This window comes from Balaenoptera musculus, chromosome 19, assembly GCF_009873245.2.
Source record: "Balaenoptera musculus isolate JJ_BM4_2016_0621 chromosome 19, mBalMus1.pri.v3, whole genome shotgun sequence".
NCBI classification, from domain to species: domain Eukaryota; kingdom Metazoa; phylum Chordata; class Mammalia; order Artiodactyla; family Balaenopteridae; genus Balaenoptera; species Balaenoptera musculus.
In genome coordinates, this window is record NC_045803.1 from 14,544,768 (window position 1) to 14,571,463 (window position 26,696).

General features: G+C 53.4%; 1 protein-coding gene across 2 annotated transcripts in view; it reads right to left on the reverse strand.

The window, feature by feature from the left end:
• Window positions 1-26,696, reverse strand: part of RYR1 (ryanodine receptor 1) — a 116,670-nt gene that overhangs the window by 87,243 nt on the left and 2,731 nt on the right. For both annotated transcript variants that reach the window (XM_036832499.1, XM_036832498.1), the window contains exons 2-27: window positions 24,369-24,488; window positions 23,153-23,257; window positions 22,031-22,105; window positions 21,863-21,941; window positions 21,400-21,512; window positions 20,993-21,086; window positions 19,731-19,824; window positions 19,504-19,578; window positions 18,841-18,997; window positions 18,536-18,700; window positions 16,564-16,685; window positions 15,915-16,110; window positions 12,237-12,372; window positions 12,059-12,154; window positions 11,854-11,972; window positions 10,909-11,042; window positions 10,188-10,429; window positions 9,470-9,662; window positions 8,268-8,484; window positions 6,342-6,446; window positions 6,020-6,123; window positions 5,437-5,520; window positions 4,324-4,631; window positions 3,295-3,497; window positions 2,203-2,377; window positions 1,726-1,934 (exon numbers count right to left, since the gene is read on the reverse strand). In XM_036832499.1, the coding sequence (XP_036688394.1) occupies window positions 1,726-1,934; window positions 2,203-2,377; window positions 3,295-3,497; window positions 4,324-4,631; window positions 5,437-5,520; window positions 6,020-6,123; window positions 6,342-6,446; window positions 8,268-8,484; window positions 9,470-9,662; window positions 10,188-10,429; window positions 10,909-11,042; window positions 11,854-11,972; window positions 12,059-12,154; window positions 12,237-12,372; window positions 15,915-16,110; window positions 16,564-16,685; window positions 18,536-18,700; window positions 18,841-18,997; window positions 19,504-19,578; window positions 19,731-19,824; window positions 20,993-21,086; window positions 21,400-21,512; window positions 21,863-21,941; window positions 22,031-22,105; window positions 23,153-23,257; window positions 24,369-24,488 (3,720 nt within the window). The remainder of the gene's footprint in view (window positions 1-1,725; window positions 1,935-2,202; window positions 2,378-3,294; window positions 3,498-4,323; window positions 4,632-5,436; window positions 5,521-6,019; window positions 6,124-6,341; window positions 6,447-8,267; window positions 8,485-9,469; window positions 9,663-10,187; window positions 10,430-10,908; window positions 11,043-11,853; window positions 11,973-12,058; window positions 12,155-12,236; window positions 12,373-15,914; window positions 16,111-16,563; window positions 16,686-18,535; window positions 18,701-18,840; window positions 18,998-19,503; window positions 19,579-19,730; window positions 19,825-20,992; window positions 21,087-21,399; window positions 21,513-21,862; window positions 21,942-22,030; window positions 22,106-23,152; window positions 23,258-24,368; window positions 24,489-26,696) is intronic.

Here is a 26,696-nt window from a genome sequence, read left to right on the forward strand (position 1 = left end):
CCTACAGTATGTGCTCTTTTGTGTCTGGCTTCTTTCATTCAACATTACGTCTGTGAGATTCGTCCATGTGGTTGTGGGTAGGTTAGTTTATTCATTCTCACTGCTGTCTAGCATGCTGTTCTTTGGGTGAGAACACCATCTGGCAGTGGCAGGGATTGGGAGGTTCATGTCTTCCCCACCATCCTCTCCCGCCCCAGGCACCTCTCTGGTCTTCGTGCTCCCACTCTCGCCTCCTACAATCCACTGTCAATAGAGACCCTTCCAAAACTCAGATCTAGACTGGACATTCCCCTGTTTAAAACCCTTCCGTTTTTACCTAGCCTTAAAATGCCTTCCCACAAATTATTTATTAATTATAAAGAGGAAAATAGTAACTTGATGGTGGAGAAACTTGGCAGACTCCACCATAACCAAATAGTCAAAGTTAATGTAATCAGTAATAAGACATAATGATATGATGTGCTGCCCTGATATTCTGCATCAAGAAGAACACAACCTCTTTGCTATGGTATTCGCGCCAAATACATGAGGAATATTGTGCAAAATAACTGGTCTGTACTCTTCAAAAATGTCAATATCATGACAGACAAAGAAACACTCAGAAACATTCTACATTGAAGACTAAAGAGACATTAACAGCTAACTGCAACGTGTAACTGCGGATTGGATTTTGGACCAGAAAAATAAAAAGAGACATCATTGCCACGATTAACAAAATTTGAATATGGATTGTAAATTAGGCAACAGTATGTATCAATGTAAAATTTCCTGATTTTCATAACTGTAGCTCTGTAAGAGCACAGCCTGTTCTGAAGAAATGCACATTGAAATATTTAGGGATAAAGAGGCGTGATGTCTCCAACTTACCTAAATAATTCAGGAAAGAGAAAGAGAGAGAATGTGAGAGGGAGATCTGAACGATGCCTAGGATGGGAAAACTGAGGCTCAGGAGGAGACAGTCACAGGCCCAGGTCATACAGCAGGTAAAAGGCCAACTCCAGGTCTGATTCTAAAGTACCAGCTGAAGCTTAGCCACGTGGAATTCAAGTTCTTCCCAGGTTGAGAAAAAGACTATCACTTCGATTTATGTGGGTTTTTATTGTCAGAATCTGACCCTGAGTTTAACCTTGGGAAAGAAAGGCACTAGGGTCTAAAAATTAGGATACCAGATTAATGAAGAGTTACTAAAAATAAATAAACCCATGGGAATTCCCTGGCGGTCCAGTGGTTAGCACTCCTTGCTCTCACTGCCAAGGACCTGGGTTCAATGCCTGGTTGGGGAACTAAGATCCCACAAGCTTACTGCTGTGCTCTCTGGCGTGGCAATAAATAAACAAACAAACAAACAAGCAAACCCCCAAAATACCACCATAGATAACAGTTAGTAAGGAAGGTGTCAAAATGTACCCAGTGATTTATATTTCTTCAAACCTTGTTGTAGGATTAGATAGTTATAAGGGCTGGAAATGTCCACTGGGGTCACTTAATCCAGCTTCTCTTTTCTCCCTTCCCCCATTTTGTAGGCACGGTACCTGGAGCTCAGAAAGGTGTAGTTTGCCAAGGTTATACCCTACAAGGCAGCCCTGGGAGCCCATGATCCTGACACCCACTTCTACACGGTTAGTGGGCTAACAAAGAAGCCAAAGAGTAGCCTGGGGAAGAGAACTGTGGGGAGAATGAGATTTGGAAGCAGATCAGAGCGTACTGAGCGGGGTTGGTCCTCACCTCATAGTGGGGATGCTCAGGGCGCATGGCCTCAAACTGGGGAAGGCTTTTGCTGAACCAGGTAGTGACCGGGCGCTGCATGTTGATGGCAAATGGCTCAAAACCTTCCTGGAGGCCACAGATGGCAAAGAACCGCAGGGAGCTCACATCCTGGCCCAGGTTCAGGTGACCCACCTGGCCAGGTCCCAAGCTGCAGACGGGCAGGAAGCCTAGTGGGAGGGGATAGATGGGCAGGGGTGAGGATAGATGATGGGCAGGGGTGAGGATAGATGGGCAGGGGTGAGGATAGATGGGCAGGGGTGAGGATAGATGGGCAGGGGTGAGGATAGATGGGCAGGGCAGGGCAGGGGCAGCCATGGGGAAGGAGGTACTGTGGAAGGAGGTACTGTGGATGGAAGAGCGGCGGGCTGGAGGGGACAGCGTAGGGTCAGGTGAGACGGAAGAAAACCAGAAAGGGGCCACAAGGCCAGCCCTCACCATCCCCAATCTCAATATCCCGGAAGGCTGTTTCAGAGCCTGAATCGGACATGAGGACCTCGCCGTTGAGGGTGAAGATAATGGTGTTCTCTGTGAGGTCGATCATGCAGCCCACGACATCACCTGACTGCCAGGGACGCCCAAACAGTTCACTGCCCAAGTGCCAGCGCTGACCCTGTGAGGAGGCAAGGGGAAGATGTGGTGCAGGAGAGACACGCAGAGGAATGGAGAGATACAGAAGCAAGGGGAGACGTAAAGATACAAGTGTCAGGTCCAGGGCATGTGGGACAGAAGAGGGTTCACCCCCACGGTGTCCCCCATCTTACCCCATGTTTGCATCCATGATCCTTAAAGGATAAGCTTTCATGCTTTCCCCTCCCACTAATCTCTGTATCTCATCCCTTCTGCCTGGGTTCTCTATTGTTTCCATGACTGGGGCTGGGGTTACACAGACCACCAAAGTGCTAGTGGAGGGTTGGGGACAGCAGCAAGTAGAGGGGTGGAAAGGAAAAACTAACCTGTCAATGTCCCCCATACGAACCCAAATATACCCATATGCCCCCAGAATAGATAAATGGATAATGAGATGGATGGACAGGAAGCAGGGTATATGGCTGGATGGAAGAACGAAATGAAAGCTGAGAGTCTACCTGGGTTGATGCAGGGAAGGAAGAAAGTGTAGACAGACACATAGGTAGATGGATGGGTGGATGGATAAATAGATGATGTATTTATGCATTAAATTATTGGATAGATGAATGGATAAATGAAATCACAAATTGATTAAACAGGTGAATTGCTGAACTAACAACTACATGAATAGATGGCAACGTGGATGACTAAATGATTGTTTGGACAGATGAGAAGGATGAATGAATGGACAGACGGATGGTTGGATAGAGAGATGGATGATGGATGGACATATGCGTGGACAGAGAGAGGGAAGGATACGTGGAAGAATGATAGATGAGTGGGAAGGTAGAGTCAGAGATGGGCGGACAGAGTGAGGCACAGGTAGAGGCAGGGCTGGAGCATGTGAGCTGTGGGAAGGACCACAGAGCCAGGCAGAGTGGAGCCCAGGGAGCAACCCACGCGGTGCCCATTGAAGACATAGGCCAGCTCATCAGCTCCCAGCTCCACGTCAGGCCGCAGCTCAGGCCTCGCCCAGCCCACTCGCATCTCGCCGGTGGTGACTGCCTCAAACTCGAAGTACCAGCGGCCGCTCTGCACCACATAGGATTTCTCTGCCCTGAAGATGCGCACCCGGTCCCAGCGAGACTGCCTTTCCGCCTGACCTACAGATGGGGTCAGGCAGAGTCAGAGAGGCTGGGTTGGTGGGAGAGACCAGGAAAGGTGAGGGCCTTTCGGGGGCTGGGAGGAAAGGGACAATTCTTGGTGTTAGGGAAGAACTGGGGAATCTCAGAGCAGTCACAGAGAGGCAGGAGGGACCCACTGAGACTTCTCCTCCATCCCTCTGCAGTCAGAGCTTCACAGAGGAACTAGTGACAGAGGCATGGAGGAAGAAAGTCGGGTCAGTCACGGTCATGGTCTGGGGTGAAGGGTCAAGATTAAGGTCAATGGCAAGAATCAAGGGTTGAGAGCAGGATCAGGAAGAGAGAGTCAGGGTCAGGGAGGGGATAGAAATTGCGGCTGGGGACAGCGGTTAAGAAATTGAAAGTTGAGGACCACAGTCAGGGTTAGGGGTTGAGGCTGGGATTGGGGGGTCAGTGATAGGTCAGGAGTCAAGTTAGGAGCAGGGATTAGAGGCTCTCTAAGTCCTTGGTTGGGTGGCTCCATGTTATAGCTACAGTCGAGAGGTTAGGAGTTAGGGGTCGTAGCTGGGGGTCAGGAATTGGAGTCAGGGTCAGGGTTAGCGCTCACTGGGTTCCTGGTCTGGCTGTTCAGTGTCGCAGCCGTAGCCCAGGCAGGGCTTGAGTCAGGTCAAGGTCAGTGGTCAAGATCAGGTTCAGGGTCAGGGACAGAGTGTCAGGGTTGGGGGGAGAGGGTCAGTGCTGTAGATGTAGCCCATTGAGAGGCGAGTTGGGTCAGAGATCAGGAGTCAAGGGCCGGGGTTAGGGTCAGGGTAGGGGTCAGGGTCAGGGGCCTGTGGTCAGCACTCACTGGGCTCCTGGTCGGGCGGTTCAATGTTGTAACCGTAGCCCAGCAGGGTGCGCACGGCCTGGCAGAGGCTGTCCCGGTTGCTGCGCTTGGTGGCCTCGTCCAGCAGGCGGTAGGGCACAAGGCGAGGGTTCCGGCGCGCAGGGATGTCCTGCACAGAGCTGTAGGTCCAGCCCTGGGCCACTCGGTCTCGTGCCCACACATTGTGTCCGTTCTCCGCCAGCCGGTCCACCAGCATCGTCTGCGCGGGCGTCAGTCTCACGTGGCTCAGGTCCAGAGGCGCCGGCTTGTACCCATTGCTCATCATGTACCTGCGGGTGTGGCGGGGTTCGGTGGGACAAGACCCTCACCTCCGCTTCTAGGCTCTGTGCTATGGGATCCCTGACTTCTGACCCTTGTCCTTAGGATTCCATGATCTTTAGCCTTGAGCTTTGAAATTTCTGACCTTTGGTCTCTGACATCAGGGTTCTATGACTCCCTTAAATAAGCTTTGATATACTTGACTTCTGACCCCAGGATCCTGTGACCCTAGCAAGGGCTTTGACTTCACTGACCTCTGGCCTCTGTGACCCCTTCATCTTGATTTTGGGAGCCTCGTCTCTCACCCTGGAACTCTCTGACCCCTCACTTCTAACTTTGAGGCTTCTTACCTCTGATCCCAGGACCCTATCATTCCAAGCTCCTGGCTTTGGAGTCCTTGACCTTTGAACCTTGGCATCTATCCCCAGGACCTCTGATCTCTCATCTATAATTTTAGGATCCCATACTTACAACTCTAACAATTTCTCACCTCCTTCCATTGACCCCTCACCTCTAACTCAGAGATATTACCTCTGTTCTCTCATTTTCCCGGACTCCATGGCAGACCCTGACCCTGGGTCTGACTCACTCCCACTCTCTCTCTGGAATGCCTAACTCCGCATTCCTGACACCTCCCCAGGACACTCACCACTGACTCCAGAGCCCCGACCCCTGGTCCTATGACCTCCACCCTAACCCACAGCCCCTTGGTTTCTGACCTCAGCCTCCCCCCACCTCAATTGCTCCAGCCCTCACCACGGCATCCCCGGCCCCCTACTCTCTTCCCCAGGTGGGGTCCGGGCCGCCCACACTCACGTCTTGGGGAGTTTTGTCTTCTTCAGGTTGTCTTCCGCCTTCTCGTCCGCCATGCCCACATGGCAGCCCAGCGCCAGCAGGGTCCTGGGGCGGGGGGTGGGGGCAGGGGGACAGGGTCACCCCACGTGGCCTCCCTGCCGCTGGCGTCCTCTCCCCCAGCCCAGCTCCGCTCATCCCCCAGCCCCTGTCAGCTGTCTCTGGGTCACTAGCTCTCTCCACCTCTCTTGTTCTGGTTTTCTGGGCGTCTGTCCCGTCTCTCTCAGTCTTGGTGTCTGTGTCTCTCTGGCTCCTGACTCTGTTTCTCTGTCGCTCTATCTCTTTGACTGTGCTTGTCTTTTCCTGTCTGCTTCTTTCCTTGTCTCTTCCCTCTCTTTCACTTACTGAGCATCTCTCTTTATGCCTCTGTCTCTTACTTGCCCTCTGTCAGTTTCAGCCTCACAATCCCAGTCTCCCTCTCTCTCTCTGCCTCTCTTTTGTCTCTTTCTCTCTGTCTCCCTCAGTCTCGGTCTCGCTCTCCCTGTCTCTCCTTGCCCTCCCGCCCAGCGGTCAGGCCCGGGCCCCTGCTCCCTGGTCACCCCCTCACTTGAGCGTCTCTCCCGACATCTGCAGGTTGTAATTCCTCTCGGGCTCCGGTAGGCTGTGGAAGTCCACGAGACACGGATGCAGCCTCTTATTGTCATCCCGAACCTGGAGAAACTCCAGAGTCAACTCCTCGGTTCCCCTTCCCTCCCCAGCACTCCCAGACTGTGACCCCTGGCCTCCCCGACCCGTTCTACCACCCAAGGAGCCCCTGGTGTCCCAAAGTCGCTTCCCCCAGCCGCCAGCCCCTCCCAGTTAGTGAGCAGTTGCCACTCCACCACAGCCAGCCTAGCCTCTCTGCCCCACACTGCACGCAGCCCCCTCACCGGGCCGTAGGTCCAGCCCTGCTCAATGCGAGTCAGCGCCCAGAGCTCATGGATGTTCTCCGCCAGCTTCTCCCGAATACGCTCCAGATGGGGAGGCAGGACAATCTGGGGGCAGGTGACATTGGTGAGGTCCCTGCCTCCCCTCCAGTCTCCGTCATGACCCCTCTTCCCGAGAACATGTGCGAGCCCTGAACAGTTCCCCAGAGAGCTATTTTGACCTTTCCTACTGCCGAGCCTTGGTCCCCATCACCTCACCCTGCCTCCAGGGTTGATGTCCGGCTGAGTAAGGACTTAGCAGCCTCAGAATTAAGGAACTATCTGGGAATGGGTCTGTCTCCCCCTGTGGGCTGGGAGCTCCGTGAAGGCAGGGCTGGGGCTGTCTCTGTCTCCAGCATTTTCCCAGCCCTGTCCAGCCCAGAAGGGGATGCTCGTGAAATGTTTGCTGAATGAATGGATGAGTCTCTTTCCTTCTCTGTACGATGAGAATCAGAACAGTATTAACTCATGATACTTACTTTATAAGGGTTCAGTGAAATCATTTACATAAACTACTAAATGTTATATACAGTGGACCCTCAAACAATGTGGGCTTGAACTGCGTGGATTTTTTTTCAATAAACATAAATAGTACCTGTATTTTCATTTTACAGATCTTTAACTTAGTGTGGGGAAAAGCTTGTGTTTGATTAGAGATCACAATATGCGGAATCGAAAGAACTGGGGCTTGAGTCCTGATTCTATCCAAACTATTTTAGCTTCCTGCCCTAGGGTGTGTCATTTACCAATTCCTTTGTTTTTAAGACAGAGAGAGCAGTGCTGGGACTTGCGACTGTGCCGGGGTCGGTGCCCCTAACCCTCTCGCATAGTTTGTATAAATGCATGGCACGTGGTAGGTGCCCAGTAATATTTATATTGTTGGTGTTCTGCAGGCAGAGATAATGACGGTTGGACCAGGGTGGGATGTGGGGGGAGAAGGGATCGGGAGGAGGCGGAGTGGACAACCCCTGAGGCGACCAGGTGGGTGGCGGAGGGGAAGGGTGACATCCAGGAGGAGGCCCAGGGCTCTGGCCTGGCTACAGGGGGATGGCAAGTTCACCCCTGCAATAACACTACTACCACCAATAATGACAGTAACTCTACTGAGTACTTACTGTTTCCTCAGGACCATGCTAAGCACTTCACATGTATTAATTCATCTAACCTTCACAACAATGCTAGAGTGAGGTTCTCTCGTTCCCCCCTTTTCCTCACAGGTGAGGGAACTGAGGCACAGAGAAGTGAAGCCGCATGCCCATGGTGACATGCTGAAAGTCAAACCCTTGTGATCAGGCTCTTAAACAGGACTTATATTCCCTCCTATAGGGACATGCCTGGAGGGAAGGTGGGGAGCTAAGATTGGGATAGGAGGAGTGAGAGAGGTGTGGAATAGAAAAGATGCCCAACAAATTGTGGTGGATAAGATCACAGGCTTTGGGATCAGACTGCCTGGGCTCAAATGCTGTGTGACTTGCACAGGCTGCTTAACCTCTCTGAGCCTCACTTTCCTCAGCTGTATATTGGGGGCAATAATAGTCCTTTTTAGGGAACTCCCTGGCGGTCCAGTGACTAAGACTCCGTGCTTTCACTGCTGACGGCCCAGGTTCAATCCCTGGTCGGGGAGCTAAGATCCCACAAGCCACTCGGAGCAGCAAATAAATAAATAAATACTTTTTAAAAATTAAATAAATAATAGTCCTTTTTTTAGGGGACTATACTGAGGACTCCCTGAAACCGAGATTCTGCCTTGAGAGATTCCTTTGCCTCCTCTCTGCCTCAGTTTCCCCACCTGTTAAACAACAGGGTCCCCAGCTTCCAGCTCAGCTCCCCATCTCCCTGGCTCCTAAGGGAGTCTGCCTCTCCAGGAAACCCTTGCAGAGCAGGCAGTACCTGGACAGTGTCCACAGGGCAGGGCACAAAGTCGGTGTGTGAGAGGCAGCGGCTGGGGCCCACCAGGTGGGGCCCCCGGGGCCCTTCCCGCCGATACTCCTTGATGGGCTCCAGATGGAGTCGCTCTCGCGGGAGCACAGCCTCATGACAAGGGGAATAGCCAGGTGGAGGGAGGAACTTGAATTCGCCATGGCGGCCACCAAGGAGGAACCGCACCCTAGGTGGGAGAGTGGGGGTCACTAGTGAGGGCAGTGTACAGAGGAGAGTCTGTACTCAGTTGGGGTAAGGGAGCAATCTTGGGATCAGTGGAAGGTTCTGGGGAGACCTGAGGTCACTGGACAGTCATAGCGTCATGGAGGTCATTTAGGAGTCAGGAAAGTCTAAGGTCAAAGAAAATGTTGGAGGCCAATAGGAATCTTTGGAAAACTAAAAAAGGAAAGTGAGGGTCAGGTCACTGGGGACTTAATCCAAGGTCATGGCAAGGTCCTTTGGAGGAGGTCCTGCATCAACAGAGCATTTAGAGATACCAGAAGGTTTGGGGGAGACCAAGAAGAAGGTCATTTGGAAGTCACTGAGAGTCTGGTGTAACCTTGAGAAAATCATAATCACCACTGAAATGGTGAGTAACTCATTCACAGAGCTTGGGGTCACTGGGGAAAGACTGGGCCACTGAGAGGTCTTTGAAATAACTGTGGTCGTTGAGAGGTCAATGGGAAATTACGGAACTATTAGAATATCGCTGGGAGATGCTGGGGTCATTGAGAAGCTGTTAAGAGCATGGAGTCATTGGGAGAGTCCCAGATCACCGGGAGGCTTTGGGGTCATTGGAAGATCACTGTCAGATTCTGGGATCATTTGGAGGTCATTGGAATGGCATAGAATCATTGGGAGAGTCAGAGGTCATCTGGGAGGTCACTGGAAGAAACTTATTAATCATTAGAAGGTCACTGTGAAACTTGGGGACACTTGGAGACTGGGGTGAAGCTGAGGTCATTGGGAGGGTCTGGGTCATTGGGAGGACACTGAGAGTGTCTGGGATCATGTAGAGGTCACTGGGACCTTCATGTAGGGGTCTGGCCCGTCAGTCCTGAGAGAAGGCTGCTGGGTCCTGGCCCCATAGAAGGCCATGGCGTGCTTGCAGAAGCTGTCTCAGGACAGTCCCAGGTCTGGGGACTGGCCAGGGGGCTGGGGCAAGTCCTTACTTGACACCAGCTGAGAAGCTGACAATGGGGAAGAAGAGCCCATCAAGGTTGAAGGCCTCGAAGACACCCTGCACAGGACAGCCATTGATGCGGAAGGAGATGGATGGCACGCTGAGGTCCAGGCAGCAGCTGACCACGTCCTCGGGGGCCAGGAGGTGCTGCCCTGGGGAAGTCACCAGGCGTGGCACGTGTCCTGCACCAGGATCACCAGGGAGAAGTCAGAAGTCAGAGGTCCAATGAAACCAATGGTCTCAAGAGACAAGGGGCAGGTATTAGAGGATCCTATGGGGTCTGGACCCTAGAAACTCTAAGCTCAAGTGTTCCTTAGAGATTAGAGGCAGAGGTCAAGTTTCCCCTGAGGTTAGGTTCCTGAGAGGTGTGGGGGTCAAAGATTAAAGTCGTCTTGGAGTTAGGATTCTGGAACCTTTGGGGGCATAAGTCAAAGATCAGAGATCATAATAATCAGGGCAGTTTTCTGGGATCTCTAGGGTCAGAGATCTGACATCCTCTGGGGTCAGAGTTCTGGAGGCTATGAAGAAACAGGTTCGAGCCAAGATTCTGAAAGCTCTAGGGTTAGGGTCTTGGGAAATGAGGAGTAAGGGGTCAAAGTTAGCCTGTTTGGGGGTCAGGATCCCAAGAACCCCAAGGCATGTGGTGAGAGCCTAGAAGCCCTGGGTCAATGGTCAGGGTTGAGGGTCCCCTAGAAGGGTCCAGGTACCTGTCCAGAGATGCAGCCCATCAAAGCCGTAGGAATAGAGGTCATCGCCGACCCCGTTGCCGCCCCAGCCCTCGCCGCCCCCAGGGTACGGGCTGTAGCCCTCAGTGAGGGCCCAGCCCACCCGCAGGTGGGTGGCCTGAGCTGTCAGGAATGGAACCACCTCGTCCACCATCACCTCAAAGTACCACTTGAGGTACTGCGTGGAGCCCTCTGCTCGGCCCACAAAAATGTTGGGGCGGATGCTGTAGGAGAGACAGGACAGGAGAGGAGGATGAAGGAGGGATGGAGAGGAGACCCAGGCCAGTGGGGGGCGGGAGAGGAAGGGAGAAAGACAAAGATATACATACACAAGAAAAAGAGAAAAGCAGAGACACAGAAACAGAGAGAGAAAGCAGAGACAGAGACAGAGAGGCATCAAAGGACAGAGAAGAGAGAGATGGGAGAGAGACCGGGAAAAAGAGATGGAGGAGAAAGAGAGAGAGACAGACAGACGAAGACAAAAAGAGCAAACACAGAAAGAAAGAAAGAGGGAGGAAGAGACAGAGGCAGAAATGGAGCAGGGAGAGAGGACAAGAGGAATGAGAAGCCAGGGGTGAGCTGGGGACAGCTGTGGGGACCGGGGTGGGACATGGAGGAAGGCCCATCCACCTGGGTGTGGAGTCTGAGTCAGGGAGGGGATTGAGAGGTTCTGAGTTCTGGGGTCAGGGGTTAGGGGCCAGACCTGGTGACAAAGTTGATGAGGTTTGTCTGCAGCAGAAGCTCGCGGCCAGGGAGCAAGTTCTCAGTGATGAGATCTTGGTTGGAGCGCACGGCCACGCCATTGCACACACACAGGGAACACAGCACATCCAGCACCTGGAGGTCAAGGTCAGAGGTCAGGGTGTGAGGGCACCTGGGCGGGGGGGCGGGGGGCGTTGTCCATGGAAGACCCAGAGTGGGAAACCAGAAGGATGATATGCCAGGATGGGAGATGGAGCTTTTGACTGAGAAGAGGTGGTGAAAGTGGGAGGTCAGGGGTCACAGAGAGAGATCGGGGTCAAAGAGAAACATCAGGCAAGAGGCGGGGGCCGTATGAATTGGGATAAGACATCAGCAATGTAAGAAAAGAGAGACTGAGGAATTCCCTGGCGGTCCAGTGGTCAGGACTCTGAGCTTCCCTGGGTTCGATCGTTGGTTGGGGAACTAAGATCCCGCAAGCCACATGGCTTGGCCAAAAAAAAAAAAAAAGACTGGGGTAAGAGGTCAGAGGTCAGCGGGAAGAGTGAAAGGGTCGGTCAGGGAGAGAGCACAGATGAGGTTTAGATCAGTGGAGGTTGCGAACTTGCGTCTTCAGGGGCCAGGTAGATAATGTAAATATGTGAAGTGGTTAGAAATAATTCAGTGGGAACCAGTAGCACTTGGGGCAAACTGGAGAGTGTCTATGCAGCCCCCCTAAAGGCTACAAAATTAGAAATTGAAAAAATACTTCAAAGAGCTAATGAAGCACATCTGTGGCCCAGAATCCATTTAAGAACCGTGAGTTTGAGACCTTTGTGTTGAGACGGAAGCTTGTGGTAGAGGAGTCCAGGTAAGAGATAAGATGGGGAAATGGGGGCAATTTGAGGGCCATGGGGAAAGGTCAGGGTTCAGAATTCAGGGGATAAGAGGTCAGGGATGAGAGGCCAACCTTGTGGTTCCTCCCATGCTTGTCCAGGAGGGAGATGATGGACTTGATGTGGTTCTCCTGGATGATGTTCAGGACCTCGGGACTCTCAATCAGGACACAGTACAGCACCTCCAGGATCCCTGCACACGGATCAGAGTGAGAGGTGAGGCGGCTGCAGTCCTCCCATCCCCGCAGGTCCCCATCCCCTCCGCCTGGGTTCTCCTACCCGAGGAGGCCTCCAGCCGATCCAGCTTGCTGACCAGCCAATCCAGGTTGTTGGAGAAGAGGGCACAGTTGGCACGATTGCCACGGATCAGAGAGGCTGAGGGTGGAGAGAGGGGTCAGACCCAGTAGGACTGGGAACCTGGGGTGCTCCAGGGGGAGTCAAGTCTGGGGCCCCTCACCCAGGATTTCATAGAGCAGGTTCACAATCTCTTTCCAGGACTCGGCTGCCTCCTCCCCGGCAAATTCGGCAAAGTGGGCAGCAGTGGTGTAAACATTTAGGCGGTCGATGCAGTTCAGGACCAGGGAGAGCATCCCCTGGGGTAGAGAAAACAGGGGGTTTCATCACAGGAATCCCAGGCCCTCCCTTCCTTGCCTTTCTTGGACTTGCTAATTCATATTCCTTCAACAACTAGTGACTGGGTGTCCCCAGGTCTAAACCAGAGCCATCTGTGTGCACCTTCACTCCCAACTCTCTCCTCTCCTCCTCGGCTCTCCAGACCTGGCCTTGTCCCACTCTGCCTCTGTCCCCAACATAATACAACCCTATTAACATCAGGACTGAATCTGTGCTTCTCCTTCCAGTATTTTCTTTCCTTCCTTTCCACCTCCAAGGACCCTACTCCTGGTCCCACTGGCCCAGCTCACTCTCCACACCAACCATCAGAGAGATTTTTGCCTTCTCTCTCTTTTTTTAAAAAACATTTTAACCTTTCATCTTCTTTTATTTTGAATTATAACAGACATACAGAAAAGCACATAAAACATACACAGTCTATTCTTGTTTTTCATAGTAGTTAGGTTCTGCAAAGTCGCCGTGAGCACTGAGTGAATCCTGAGAACCAAGGCTCCCAGGGGAAACACAGGGGGTTTCTCTGAGTCTCTGAGCACAACATTTTCATCAATCCATCAATCAATACACACTCTCGTTTTATGTGCGTTTCTGTTTAAAGACACTAATTTAATAGACGTTGTTGATTCATTAACATTAAACTCACAACCAACAGCACTGTAACTCATGCTTCAGTGAAGCTTTTCTTTAACACATATTTTCTCAGTAAGGCACATCACAGCCTTCTTGCACTTAGGAACACTAGACAGCGCTTCGCCACTGTGCTTAGGGGCCATTTTAATCAGTGAAATTAACAAAAAGCACAAAAATGTGAAAAGTGTGGCACTAAATACACCACGAAAAGGACACTTGCTTACAGGTGAGAGTTGAAATAACAAGGCAGATCGTCGCCTTGTTCAACCTCAGCTGGAAACACAACATCAAATGACTTAAATTTTTGGCCTCTCTGCACATGTCCACAAATGACTACAAATATTCTGCAAGCATCGATTTGGAGGTTACAGATAAATTTTAGCAAGTAGGCATATTTGCAAATACAGAATCTGGAAATAATAAAGATCAAATGTATATGGTTTCACAAATAAATATGGAAGAACACTTGTGTAACCATGACCGAGGTCAAGAAAGAGAGCATTGCTAGCCTCCCAGAAGTCACCTCGATGCCCCTCCTGTTACACAACCCTCTCTGCTAGGGATAACCGTTATCCTGACTTTTATGGAAATCCTTTCCTTGTTTTTCTATTTTTACTACCTATGCCTGCATTCGTAAACAGTCTAGTAAAATTCTGCCTGTTTTTGAACTTGAGATGTACAGTAAGTATTCTTCTGCACATGGATTCTTTTGCTCAACATTACTTTAAAAAAAAAATTTTTTTTTCTATTTATTTATTTGGCCGCACTGAGCGGCTTGCAGGATCTCAGTTCCCCGACTAGGGATCGAACCGAGACCTTGTCAGTGAAAGCGCCGCGTCCCAACCACTTGACCACCAGGGAATTCTCTCAATATTACGCTTTAAGATTAAGAGCATTGTTTCATGGGGTTGTCGTTTGTTCATTTTCATTGCTGAGTAGTATCCATAGCCATCGTACGGATATGCCACGTGTGTGGATTCGTTCCAGTGGTGGTGGACAACTGGGCTGCTATGATAATTGTCTTATCTGTATCCTGGGCCCGTAGTAAGAGATGCAGTGCATCAACCAGTTGGAGTCACACACAGTGGCTCTGCCCCTAACTCGTTGTGACTTTCAAAGACCTAACCCTTCTGTGGCTCCCAAACCGCAAGTCCTCACCATGGCCTGGCCTTTGTCACCTCTCTGTGCTCGTCTCCTCCCACTCTTGCCCTAGCTCACCCAGTTCCAGTCATCCCGGCCTCCTTGCTATCCAGGCACACTCCCACTTCATGGTCCGTGTACTTGCTCTATCTCCCCTCTGTCCCTCCCTCAGGTGTACACATGGCTGCCTCTCTTCATTCAGGTGACCCTCCCTGACTACTGTATTTTAAACTGCAACAACCCCAGCACTCCCTACCGCTGCCCTGCTTGCTTTTTTTTTTTTTTAATATTTATTTCTTTATTTATTTGGCTGCGTAGGGTCTTAGTTGCGGAGCCTAGTTGCAGGATCTTTGTTGCAGCATGCAGGATCTTTCGTTGTGGCACGTGGGCTTCTCTCTAGTTGTGGCGCGCGGGCTCCAGAGCGCACAGGCTCAGTAGTTACGGCACGTGGGCTCTAGAGCGCACAGGCTTAGTTGCCCCGCGGCATGTGGGATCTCAGTTCCCCCACCAGGAATCGAACCCGCGTCCCCTGCTTTGGAAGGTGGATTCTTAACCACTGGACCACCAGGGAAGTCCCTGCCCTGCTTTGTTTTTCTCCTTATCATCATCTAATATACCACATAATCCTCCTATTTTATTGCTCATTTATCCTCCCGCCCCACGTCAACTCCATAAGGACAGGGATTTTTGTCTGTTTTCTTGACAGCTATATCCCCCCTGGTATATTTGTTCAGCAATGGCTGTTATTTAATCTCTCTGCGCTTCAGTGACCCATCTGTAATATGGGAATTACAATCCCCCATGGGGTTATGGGGAGGATGTCAGGTATATAACACCCATAACACACAGTAAGAGCTAAATTCAAAGTAACAATAACCACTGACATTTATTTAGCATCTACTATGTGCTGTGACTGTTCTAAACACTTTGCATATACTAATCCCACTCCATTAGTAAGTTTTGTTGTTGTTACTATCGTCATTTCTAGGTCTGCCACCCCCATCACAATGGGAGCCCCTGGAGAGGAGCGGGGCCAACTTCGAAGCCTTTAAATGAACATGCTCCCCAATCACCCTGAGGAGACATCAGACCCCGGACCTTTGTGCAGCCCGTCTTCCACCCCTCTCGGCCCCTCGCACTCAGACTCCGTGCTGAGCGGAGCCCACCACGTCTCCTCTCACAACACACAGACCCCCAGCCTCTGACCCAAGCTGAGGTCCCGCCCTACACTATCCTCCCACCCAAAAGCCCACCTCTCTGGCCCTGCCCCCCACCATGCCCCACTCTGGTTCTATCCTCCCACCCCGCAGGCACTACCCCTACAGACACCGCCCCCTGAGTCTAGTAGCTCAGCCTCGGACTTCTTCCCAAGGCTTGCCTCCACCGGCTTGCCTTGGCCCAGAGCTTACCCTCACCCCGTCCCGTCCTCCCAGGAGAGGGAACAAGTCCTGCCCCCGCCTTCAGGTTCCGGTTCCACCTTGCTCTCACAGGCCCCGCCCCTCACCAAAGCCTCGCCCACCAACCCGCTCCGGACCCGCTTCAAGGCTCCGCCCCCTCGCGTGTCCCCTACGACCCGCCTCCCCGCCCTGTTCACCCAGGCCAGGGCCTTCCTCCTGCCCCTCCACCTGCCCCGCCCCCTCTCAGACCACTGCTTCCCCGGGTCCGGCAGGCTCCGCCCCTCTGAAGACCCCGCCCCCGCGCCCACAGACCCCGCCCTCCCGGGCCGCGGCCGCACCTCCTCCTGGAAGAGGCTCTGGCGGTTGCGCAGGCTGCGCAGCTTGCTCTGCTTCTCCTCATGCTGCAGCTCCTCGGAGGGTGGCTCGAAGTAGCCGATGAGGTCCTGCAGGCTCAGGATGACGCCCTCGAGAGGCAGCGCTGTGCCAGCCGGAGACCCCGAGCCCCTCGGCTTTCCGCTGAAGCTGTCCAGGCCCCTGCGGAGACGGCGCACTGATCAGTGAGGGTCCGGGAACACTGTGAGTGTCCCGCCCCCACCCACCCCCGGTCCCTGCCAGACTCCCACAGACACACCTATTTAACAGAGAGAGAGACTGAGACGCAGAGAGAGAAGGGCATTGATTGGCCCGAGGTGACACAGTGGCCAAGGGCAGAGCTGGGCCTGGGACCCACGCCTGCGTAGGGACAGGTCATGAAAGCAGAGGTCAGGGCTAGGGAGGTCCAGGGTCGAGGGTGTCAGGGGTGTGAAGTCAAAGTCATAGCTGTCGAGGTCAGATTAGGGGTCAAGTATGTAGAGGTCAGGAGTTTGTGTATGTAAGAGGGGTGAATGTCAGAGGTAGAGATTAAATGGTCGGGCGCATGAACACCAGGAGCGTGGGGTCAAGGTGTGTGGCCTGGCCCCCCAGGGCAGAGCGGGCGGGGCGGCGCACTTGATGAAGTGGTTGTAGAGGCCGCCAGTGCTGTAGATCATGCGGGCGGCCTGGGATTCCTCCTGCTGACAGCGGGTCAGTGACAGAGTATCGTCCATGTGGCCCTCCTGGTGCAGAATGGCCTGACAGTGGTGGGAGAGAGACGTCAGGAGGGGGCTCAGCCACCCAGGGCCATGCTCCCCAGGCCTCCACCCAGACTCTAGCCCCCAAATTGCCCCCATCCTCTACGGAATCTCTCTGCCAGCTCCGCCCCCAGTCCCTCTTCATCTGTCCCTGTGTCTTTCATTCTCAACCCCCTCTCTTTTCCCCCCCTCTAGGTCTCTCCTCTCACTCTCTGTCTCTGTCCTCTTTGTTTCTGTCTGTCTGTCTTTGTCTCTCTCATGCCTATCCCATGCTCTGTCTCTTTCTCCCTGTCTCTCCCTCTCTGTCTCTATGTCCATCTCTCTCTCTACCTCTGTCTTTCTTTCTCTCTTTCTCTGTCCCTCTTTGATTCTCCCTGTCTCTCCCTCTCTGTCTCTCTCTATCTTGTCTGTCTCCAGGCCAGACCCTCTCCATTTGTATCTACTACTGACTTAACATCCCCCCACCAGAAAGCTCTAATGGCACCCCAAACTTAACATGTCCCAGACAGAACACCTGAACACCTTTCTGGGAGGTGAGACCATCATGGCTGCCGGCTTTCCCCTGAGCTGACCTCCCCAGGACCCCATCCAGTCCAGCAGCTGTAAATACCATCCACCTGCTGACGACTCCCACATTGCCCTCCCTGGCCCAGGCCCGTCTCTACATCCTCTGCTCTTGTATCCAACTTCAGCCTCATTTTTCACAAACAGGTGCCGCCCTAGTCTTCTCACTGATTCACTCAGCAAGTCTATTGAGTGGCTCTGTTCTAGGCATTGGGGCCCGTCCTCCTGAGCTGATACTTGGCTGTCCCTGACTTAGTTAATGGCACTTCCCTTCTTCCAGCTGCTCAGGGCAAAAAAGGACAAAAATCATGGTCTCATCCTCAATCCCTCTCCCTCTCACCCTGATATCCAATCTGTCAGAAAATCCTGTTGGCTCTGCCCTCAGAATACAACCAGACTCTGCCCCCTTTCCTCACTCCACAGTCCCCACCCTGCTGCTGTCCACTGTCATCCTCCCCGTGCACCAGTGCAGACCTGCCCTGGTCTTCCTTCTCCAGCTCTGCCCACCCCCATAGTCTGTTCCCATAAGCAGCTCAAGAACCCTGTGAACCTGAATCAGGTCGCCCCCCGTGCCCTGGCCTGCTCAAGACCATCTTGTGGCTCCATCTCATCCAGAGTAAAAGCCAGGACCCTCCCCAGTGGCCCACAAGGCTCTACCTGATCTCTTCCCATCCCCTCTCTGTCCCCATCTCCCACGACTCACCCCTCGCTCACTCTCCTCCAGCCAAACTAGATCTCCTTTCAGTGATTGCAACAGACCAACCTCATCCCAACTTCAGGGCCTTTGCACGTGCTGTTCCCTCTGTCAAAAGTAGCTTTCCCACTGTTTGGTTGTGAAACTGTGTACTTCATTAGAGAGGGTTTAGTCACAGTGTCTGAGCACAGGAAGGCAGGGAACAGGTTGTAAAGCTCACCTATTTGTCCACACATACATCCACAACAACTGGGGTACTCCATAATTGGTTTGGGGTACTCAATAATTGGTTGAATGTTATTCTCAGTCTGTTATTATTCATCTTTTTCTCTCCACCTCTGTCTTTCTTATTTCTGTCTCTCTGTTTCTATCTTTCTCTATTTGTCTGTCTCCATGTCTGTCTATACTTCTCTCTCTCTCTTCATATATGTATTCTTTCTTTTTTCCTGTCTCTCTCAATCTCAGTTTCTCTCTCAGTCTTTGTCTTTCTCTCAATCCCATCCTCAAACTCCTAAAGGCTCAAGCATCATCACCCCCAGTCCCCTTCCTGCCCCAGCCTGTACCCCACCCCTTCCCTCTGCCAGGTGCCCACCTTCTTCTTGAGCACGCCGAGCCGCAGGGCCTTGGGGTCCGAGGCAGCATAGGTGAGCCACAGGCCTGAGGCCACGTGCTGCACAAAGCACAGTGACTCCCCGTATTTGATTTCAGGGGGGCCCATGCCCTCCACATCCCGCTTGGGGGCCGTATCCAGCTTCTCCTACAGGGGCAGGGGACAGAGGTCAGCCTCCTCTGCTTGTGCATTTAATGGGGGAGCCCCCCCAAGATACTGCAGAGTGGTGGGGGGCTGGGGCGGGATTTGGGACTCCAGCTGAGGGAGGGTATCCTGACCCCACCGACCTTGGAGATTCGGAAGCAGAAGGAAGTGGCCTTGGTGTGGGCCTTGCTGGCGTCAACCACCACTAGGCCCTGGTCCTCAATGAGCGCCAAGTACCGCCCGGTGGTGACATGCCGGATGCGGAGTGGCTGGCCCCAGCGCAGGTGGCTCCCACTCCAGCTGCAGAGGGTGAGGACGAGGGAGAGGTCAGAGGCCCCCCAATTCTCCCATGGGCACCATAGTCTTGGTTGAAACCTCCTCAAGCCCTCAGCCCTGTTCCAGGGTGCCCAAATCTTCCTTGGAGCCCTCAAATCCTTCTTAGGACCCCCAGCCTTCCTTTAAGAACCCCAATCTTCTCTCAGGCCCTCACCACTTCCTCAGGGCTGCCCAGATGATTTCAGTGTCTCCAGTTTTCCCAGATCTGTCATTTTCTCCCCTCCTTTCCCCACAGTTTCACTCGAGACCCTGATCTCTCCCTCAGGAACCTCCACTACCCCCAAGACCTCTTTTTCCTCCAGGATTCTAGGACCCTGAGGACCTTTATTGCTCTCCTAGGCTCCCCAGATTTTCCCTCAAAACCCTCCAGACTCTTCCTCAGTTCTTCCTTCAAGACACTCTTCTCCTCCCAGGGCCCCCAGGAACCCCAGCCCCTCCCCCAGCCTGCCTCCTCTGCCCCTGCCCCCTACCTGATTCTCAGTGGCTCCAGTCTCCAGAGGGAGCGGGCGTGGGTGCACACAGATCCCCCCTCATAGTAGACAAGTCTGGGTACATGGAAGAGGGTGAGGTCAAGAGTTCAGGCTCCAGCCCCCCAGAATCTGATCCCTAATCCTAGGGTTCCAGGCCCCCCTAGCCAACCTTTGCCATCCCCCTTCTGGCCCGAAGACACCAGACCCTCTTGTCCCCAAGCCCAGACCTGCGCTGGTCATCACTGTCAGCAGGGGAAATGGTCAGACATTCATCCATGTGTCCGTGAAAGAGGCGGAGCACGTGGCCCCCGGTCACATAGCCTGGACAGGAGCAAAGGAAAGTGGTCATCGGGAAGCTGGAGCCCCAGAAAGGCCTGGGAGCCACAGTGGAGTTTGCAGGCCCTGCTTCTGCCCTGTGGGAAGCTGGGGGCTGGGTTTGGGGATCTGCAGATGGAGATCTGAGTTTCAGGGTACAAAGTGGTAGTCTGAGATTTGGGCTCAGATTGAGGCCTGAAGTAGGGGCATGAGATTTGGGGTCTGAGGTTGGGGATCTAATGTTGGGGGTCTGGGTGTGCAGGGCTGAGGTTGGGAGGTTTGTGGGTCTGGGGTTGAAAGGTCTCAGTCTGGATTGTCGAGGTTGGGTTCAGAGAATGTCATTAGAGATTTGGGTCTAATGTTCCCTGATTCTGAGGTTTGAGTTCCAGGGCTTGATATGGGGGTCTGGGTTTAGAGGTAGGATGGTTGGGTCTGAAGTCAGGGTCGGAATTTTGAGTGTTATTTTGGAGGTCTGAGGCTGGTATCTGAGGTTTGAGGTCTGAGGTTTGGAAGGGTTAGCTCTGGGGTCTGAGTCTGGGGAGATGTGAGCTTTGTAGTTAGAAGTTGGTGGGTCTGAGTTTCAGGGTCTGAGATTAAGGCCTGAGTTTCGAGATCTGTGGCTTGAGTCTCAGCTTGGGTCTGGCTTAGGGCTCTGAGGTTTGGGGTGTGAGAATTGGGTTCAAAGTTTTGGGTTCATGCTTTAGGGTCTCAGCATGGGGGTCTGAAAACTGGGAGATGATTTTGGAGATTTGAGGTTAAAGTTGGAGGTGTGAAGTTGATTGGCTGAGGTTTGGGGTCTGAATTAGTGTTCTTAGTTTGGGGATCTGAGTTTGAATTTGGGGGGCTGGTTTTGGGGGGCTGAGGTCGCATGTGCTTGTCATCTGAGGCTTGGGGTCTGAGGGATAAGCTACAAATTCGATGTTCTAAGCTTTGGGTCTGAGTTTAGGGGTCTGACCTCCAGGACCTGAGTTTGGCATGTGAGCTTTGGGGTCTGAATTAGGAGTCTGATACTGAGTTTTAGCTTTCGAGGTCTGAGCTCTAGGGTTCCAGATTGGCGGTCAGTTGGAGATCTAAGTGTGAGGTTCATAATTTGGAGATCTTGGTTTGGGGTCTGAGGGGCAATGTTGAAGGTCTGTTTTGGGGGTCTTAGGGGTCAGAGGTCTGGGGTCCTCACCCTCTTCGCAGCCGGAGCAGATGGGGTTCATGTTCCACAGTGTCTGCATGAAGGAGGCGTCAACCTGGAGCTCCCCACTGGCCGTCGACAGGTGCTGGGGGCAACCAGGATGTGGTGGTCAGAGGTAATGGGGGGTGAGCAATAGTTCCAGAGTGAGTCAGAAACCAAGAGTGGAAGCCAGGAAACCGGCAGACAGGAGGCCAAAAATTAGAGGTCACAGATCAAGAAACCGAGATCAAGTCAGGAAATGGGGCGTCAGAAACCAGAAATTGGATGGAAACTGGAAATTGGGAGTCAGGACGTTGGGGCCAGAGACCAGGCAAAGCAATGAGGAGGAGACGGGGTGGATCCCGTGTGCCCCCAGCCCCGGGGGCAGTAGGAGCTGTGGTGAGGGAGGTGCTACTCACCAGGTAGCGCTCAGAGGAGACGCTGACGAGGATGAGGTCATCCCCAACTCGGACCTTCTCTCCTTCCGACCTCTGCTTGGAGGCCGGGTGTGTCGTCCACCAACAGGCCTCTCCTATGGGTGGGGGCGGGGTGAGGGCTGCCCAGAACGCTCTTCCCCAAGGCATTCCCAGCCACGGAGGCTCCCAAGCCCTCCGTCCCAAGCTCTCCTCCCCAAGCTCTCCTCTTACTGCCCCCAACTCTGCCTCACAGTCCCCCGTTCCTGTCCTCAGACTCTCTGCCTGCTTGCCCGAGTCTCTCTGTCCAGAATGTGTTCATCCACACCCCCAGACTCTCAGCCCCAAAGCCCCCCACCTTTGCCCCTGGAACACCCCCATGCCCGCTCCCGGGGTTCTGCAGACCTTCGGCATCCCAACTCCCTGCCTGCGGCGTCCCCATCGTACCCCCTCCCTCCAGCCCCTGCACCTATTGCATCCTCCTGCAGTCCCACGTCGAAGGCCAGCTTGTCAGTCATGGAGCGGGAGGTGGTGAGGCAGCTCAGGTACTAGGGTTGTAGGAGGGAGTCAGCCACCTGGCGGGCATTGCACTCCCTGGCCCCTGCCCCCGCCCCTGGCCCCTCCCGGACGCACTTACCATGCCGCTGTGCGAGTGCCGGAGCAGGATGGCATGGCCATACAGGAGCGTCCTGTGTCCCCCACCCTGGGACGACTGCAGGGGGCAGGGGAGGACACAGGGTGAGAATAGACCCCCCTGAAACATCTGGCCTATCTCAGGTGGGAATACACTTCCCAGAAGACACCATGCTCAGGCCTGGATGCGAAGAAGCCTCAGCTCAGACCCACAGCAGAGTCTCTGCCTCAGTTTCCCTGCTTCCAGGGAAAGCAAGGTCTGTGTCTCTGAGAAGCCTGTGGATGGGGTGTTTTCTGTTCCCCAAAGCCCACTCTGTCCTCCTTCAACCTGTTAACTAGGCCCCAAAGTCACTCAGGGGGCTGAACCCCTCTTCCAGAGGTTCAGATACCTGGGGTCACTCAGGGAAGCCCTCGTATCTCGTGTTCCACGGACTTCAGCCCCCTCTGCTCTCACCTGTCATAGCACAGCTGTACACCGGTACTGTCCTACCAGTTGTTAAACATTGGAGCATCACCCGCAGGGACCTGCCCTGTGCTGCCACACACCCCCGGGCCCAAGGAGACTCAGCGCCTCTTGGGAGTGGGTGGGTACACCCAGCACTCGAGGGCATCATGCCCCCCATCCCAGCTCTCACATGCCCATGCTCTGAGGGGACCATGTGATGGGGCCACGTGATCACATGGCGGACCCACTCCTGGACCGGAGGGGACTCACACTTGGGATGGAGGGAGGTGATGAGGGGAGAGGTCCCATGCGGAGAAGAGCTAGGAGGGTTGGAGGAAAGGATGGAAAAGAGGAGAAAGGAGCAGGTGGGAGAACAGGGGCTCAAAAGCCCCCACCCCCTTCCTTCCTGCCTGCCTGGCCTGTTCTGGGTTCCACAGACCCTGACAACCGGGGTGGGGAAGACTCCCCAGCCCCTGTGTGCAGGATGTGGACCCAACAGGCCCACCTGGGGTCAGGAGAGGTGGCAAGGACAGATGACACCCAAGGCCAGACCTACCCACTTATCCAAATTGAGGGCCTGTTGGGGGGCAGGGCAGAGAGAGGAAGAAGAACAGATGGTAAATGACCCCCAGGTCCTCCCACCCATCCCTGCCACCCATCCCACCTGGGTGGGAGCCTCACCTCCACGCCGGCCTCCACGGTGTTGGCCAGCATCTCCTGCAGGGCTCGGACGGACAGGGACTGCTCCAGGACAAAGCAACAGATGGCCAGATCGGGGGGCACATTCTGGGGGGGTGGGGAGATGTGAATGGGGGACCTGAAGGCTCCAGAGCGCTGGTGCACGCCCTGCCCCTAGTCTAAATACCTACACCCCTTAGAGACCCAGAGCCGACCCCAACCCTCCAAGAAGCCCTGCCCTCTGCCTCCCGCTTCAAACATCCTGAATTCGCACCAACATCCCAGAAAACACCTCTGCCTCCTCCCTCTACCCAACCCGAACCTCACAGAAGTTTCCACACCACACCTAATCCCATAGGAAGCCTCAGCCCCTGTCAGACACATTCCACCCATCCAGCTCCGGGAGCCTCCTCCTTGCCCTCCCGGCAGAAAACCCAAATCTCTCCAACCCCAAAGGAAGCCCCAGCTCCCACTGTCACAAGCAGACAGGCCCAGCTCCTGCCCTCTCCCTCAGACACCTGTGAACACTGCTTCAAAGTCCCAGGGGCAAGGTCCCACCTCACACCTCCCGCCTCAGTCTCCCACCCAGGCACCTCAAGCACTTAGACACCCTCCCCCTTGGACCCAAGACTCTGCCCACCTCAGGCCCCTGGCCTCTTCCCCCATCAAACTCCAGGTCTCCTCCCTCTCCCAGCCTCCACCGCATCCCCCCAGGTCACCTCCTCCCTCAGACCCTGAGTTCACCTCAGGCTCAGACCCCAGGCTCCCTCCACCTCTCGGCCTCCAACCCCCTCCCCAGTCAGCCCCCTGCTGGCACCCCCTGACCCTCCAGGCTGTTCTGCTTTGGATTGAAGACCCTCTGCCCCCTCAGACACCTGCCTCCTAAGACCCCCTGCCCCTCCCTCCTCAGACCTCCACCTCCACCCACCTCAGACCCCTGCCCCTTTCCCTCGTAAGCCCCCTCCCATTTTCTCTCCTATCAGCACCCCCTTCAGATCCCCTCTTCTTTGAACTCAAGACCTTCTATCTCCTTAGCCCCCCTCCCTCTTCCCCCAGGACCCCAGCTCCCCTCCTCAGACCTCCAGCTCCCTTTCCCTCTTAGCCCCCCTCCCTATTGCCCCTCCTGTCAGCATCCCCTCTCCAGACTCCCAGACGCCTCTTCTTTGGGCCCCAGGCTCTCTGCCCCTCAGACCCCCTCTTCCTTCCGTCCTGCACAGACCTGGGCATTGCTGGTGGGCTCCAGGAAGCAGAGGCGGTTGCCAAAGCCCTCGGCGGCCAGGCAGAGCTTGAGCTGCTCCTTGAGCACCATGGCGCTGCACTGCAGGACCATCTCGTCGTCCTGGGGACGGGCAGAGGGTCAGGGTGGGCGCCCGCATCCCACCCGCATCCCGCAGACACTGTACCATGGGCCACCCACCTGGCCCTTCTCCTCGTGAAAAAGATGTGACTAATAATAGCCACCCTCGCCATTTATCAAGTAGGGGCCCGTGTTGAGCACTGTACGTGCTTCTAACACCCCCATGAGATCCAAGCCAGTGGCATCCCCACGTTCAAATGGGGAAACCGAGGCTCAGTGAGGGGACATGGCTTGTCCAAGGCCACACGGCTGATAAGAGAAGCAGCTGGGATCTGAACCCCAGTCCAACTGACTCCAGAGGACTCCCAGGTGGGGGTCCACAGGGTGAGTCACTGGAGGGTGGGAGATATGAGCGCCTCAAGTTAAATGGCTTTTAAGTTCAGCCTTATCTAATTATTCTTTTGTGTGTTATTTTAATAGTAGCTATCATTTAAGGAGTGCTGTCTAATGACTCCTGAATGCAGTGTCAGAGTCTGGACTGGATCCTGGATGGAGGGGAAATGCCATAAAAGATGGTATAGAGACAAGTGGTGAAAGGTGAAACAGACTGTGAATTAGATGATGGTATCATAGCCATACGAAATCTCCTGATTTTGATAACTGTGCTGTGGTTTTGTGAGAGACATCCCTTGTTTTTTTAGGAAACAGACACTGAAGGATTTAGGGGTTAAGGGTATCATGTCCACAGCTTACTCTCAAACAGCTTAGGAAAAAAATAGGGAGAGAGGGAGGGAGAGATGGAGGGAATGATAAAGCAGACATGCTACATCCTAACATTTGGGGGAAATGACTGAAGGCCACATGGGAGTTCTCTGAGCTAACCTTGCAACTTTTCTCTAAGTTTGAAATAATCTCTAGGGTATAAATTAAAATTTTAAGTAAAATAAACAACCTTCTGAGGTAAGTCCTAGTATGTGAACCTGTGGAAACAGAGGCCTAGAGAGGTGAAGTGATTTGCCTGAGGTCACACAGCCGGCGCAGCTTGTGGGATCTTAGTTTCCCTTGTGGGGTCTTAGTTTCCCGACCAGGGATTGAACCCGCACCCCCTGCAGTGGAAGTGTGGAGTCCTAAACACTGGACCACCAGGGAAGTCCCAATATGCCACTTTTAGAACGTTAGACCACCTCTTGATATGTTAGTAGAATAGCCCATATTACATTCATAACTAATATAAGTGTATGTGGGGGCGTGCTCAACATTTTTACTGATAGAGGTTTCAATCAAAATTGATGGGAAAAAAAACAGATGGAGATGCAGTGTTTAACCACAGTTAAGACAGTGATTATTCCATTTTACAGCAAAGGAAACAGGTTCAAGGAGGCTAGGCGTTCTGCCTGAAGTCACACAGACTCCAGCCCTTCCAGCAAATCCTGGGCTTCACCCCACACAGGCAGCCCTCATTCTTTCTGTCAGCCTGGGAGGAGGGAGAGAGATTCATCCTGTTGGCCGGAGGCCCCAGGACTGCTCTGTCCTATTACCCACAACTCCGACATCTTGGCATATGCCGTGTATTCATACAGCTTGCATTTATTAAGTACATACTCTCTGCTAGACCTCATGCTCAGGGCTTTACATTCATCTAATAGACACTGATTAAGCATCTGCCATGTGCCAGGCACTGATCTAGGCACTGGATATAGAGCAGCGAATAAAGCAGACAAATTCCCTGTCCTTGTGGAGCTGACATCCTTGTGGGGGGAAATGCAATGAACAGGTGAATCAGTTTATAATGTTAATTTCAGTGATAAGTGTTATGGAAAATATAACCCAGGGTGATATAAGAGAGTGGCTTTTGGGGTAGAGATGACATCAGTGAGGGGGGTGAAGTGACAGCCTCTCCAAGGAGGTGACATTTGAGCTGAGCCTTGTCTGAATAACAAGAAGGAATCAGGCCCGATCATCTCTGGAGGAAGAAAGTTCCCGGAAGAGGAGTCGGCCTGTGCAAAGGCCTGGGGCCGTGGGTATTCAGGAAAAGCAAGGGAGACAGCCTGGCGCTGCTGCCATCAGGAGCAAGGGAGAAAGTGGGAGGAGACGAGCCCAGAGAGATATTTGCATGGACCCACTGAATCCTTATGGTACATATTTTTGTCACCATTTTCCAGATTGGGAAATTGAGGCTCAGAGAGAAAAATAAAAATCACTTGCCCAAAGTTAGGAAGCAGGCAAATGGCAAAACCAAGATATAAACCA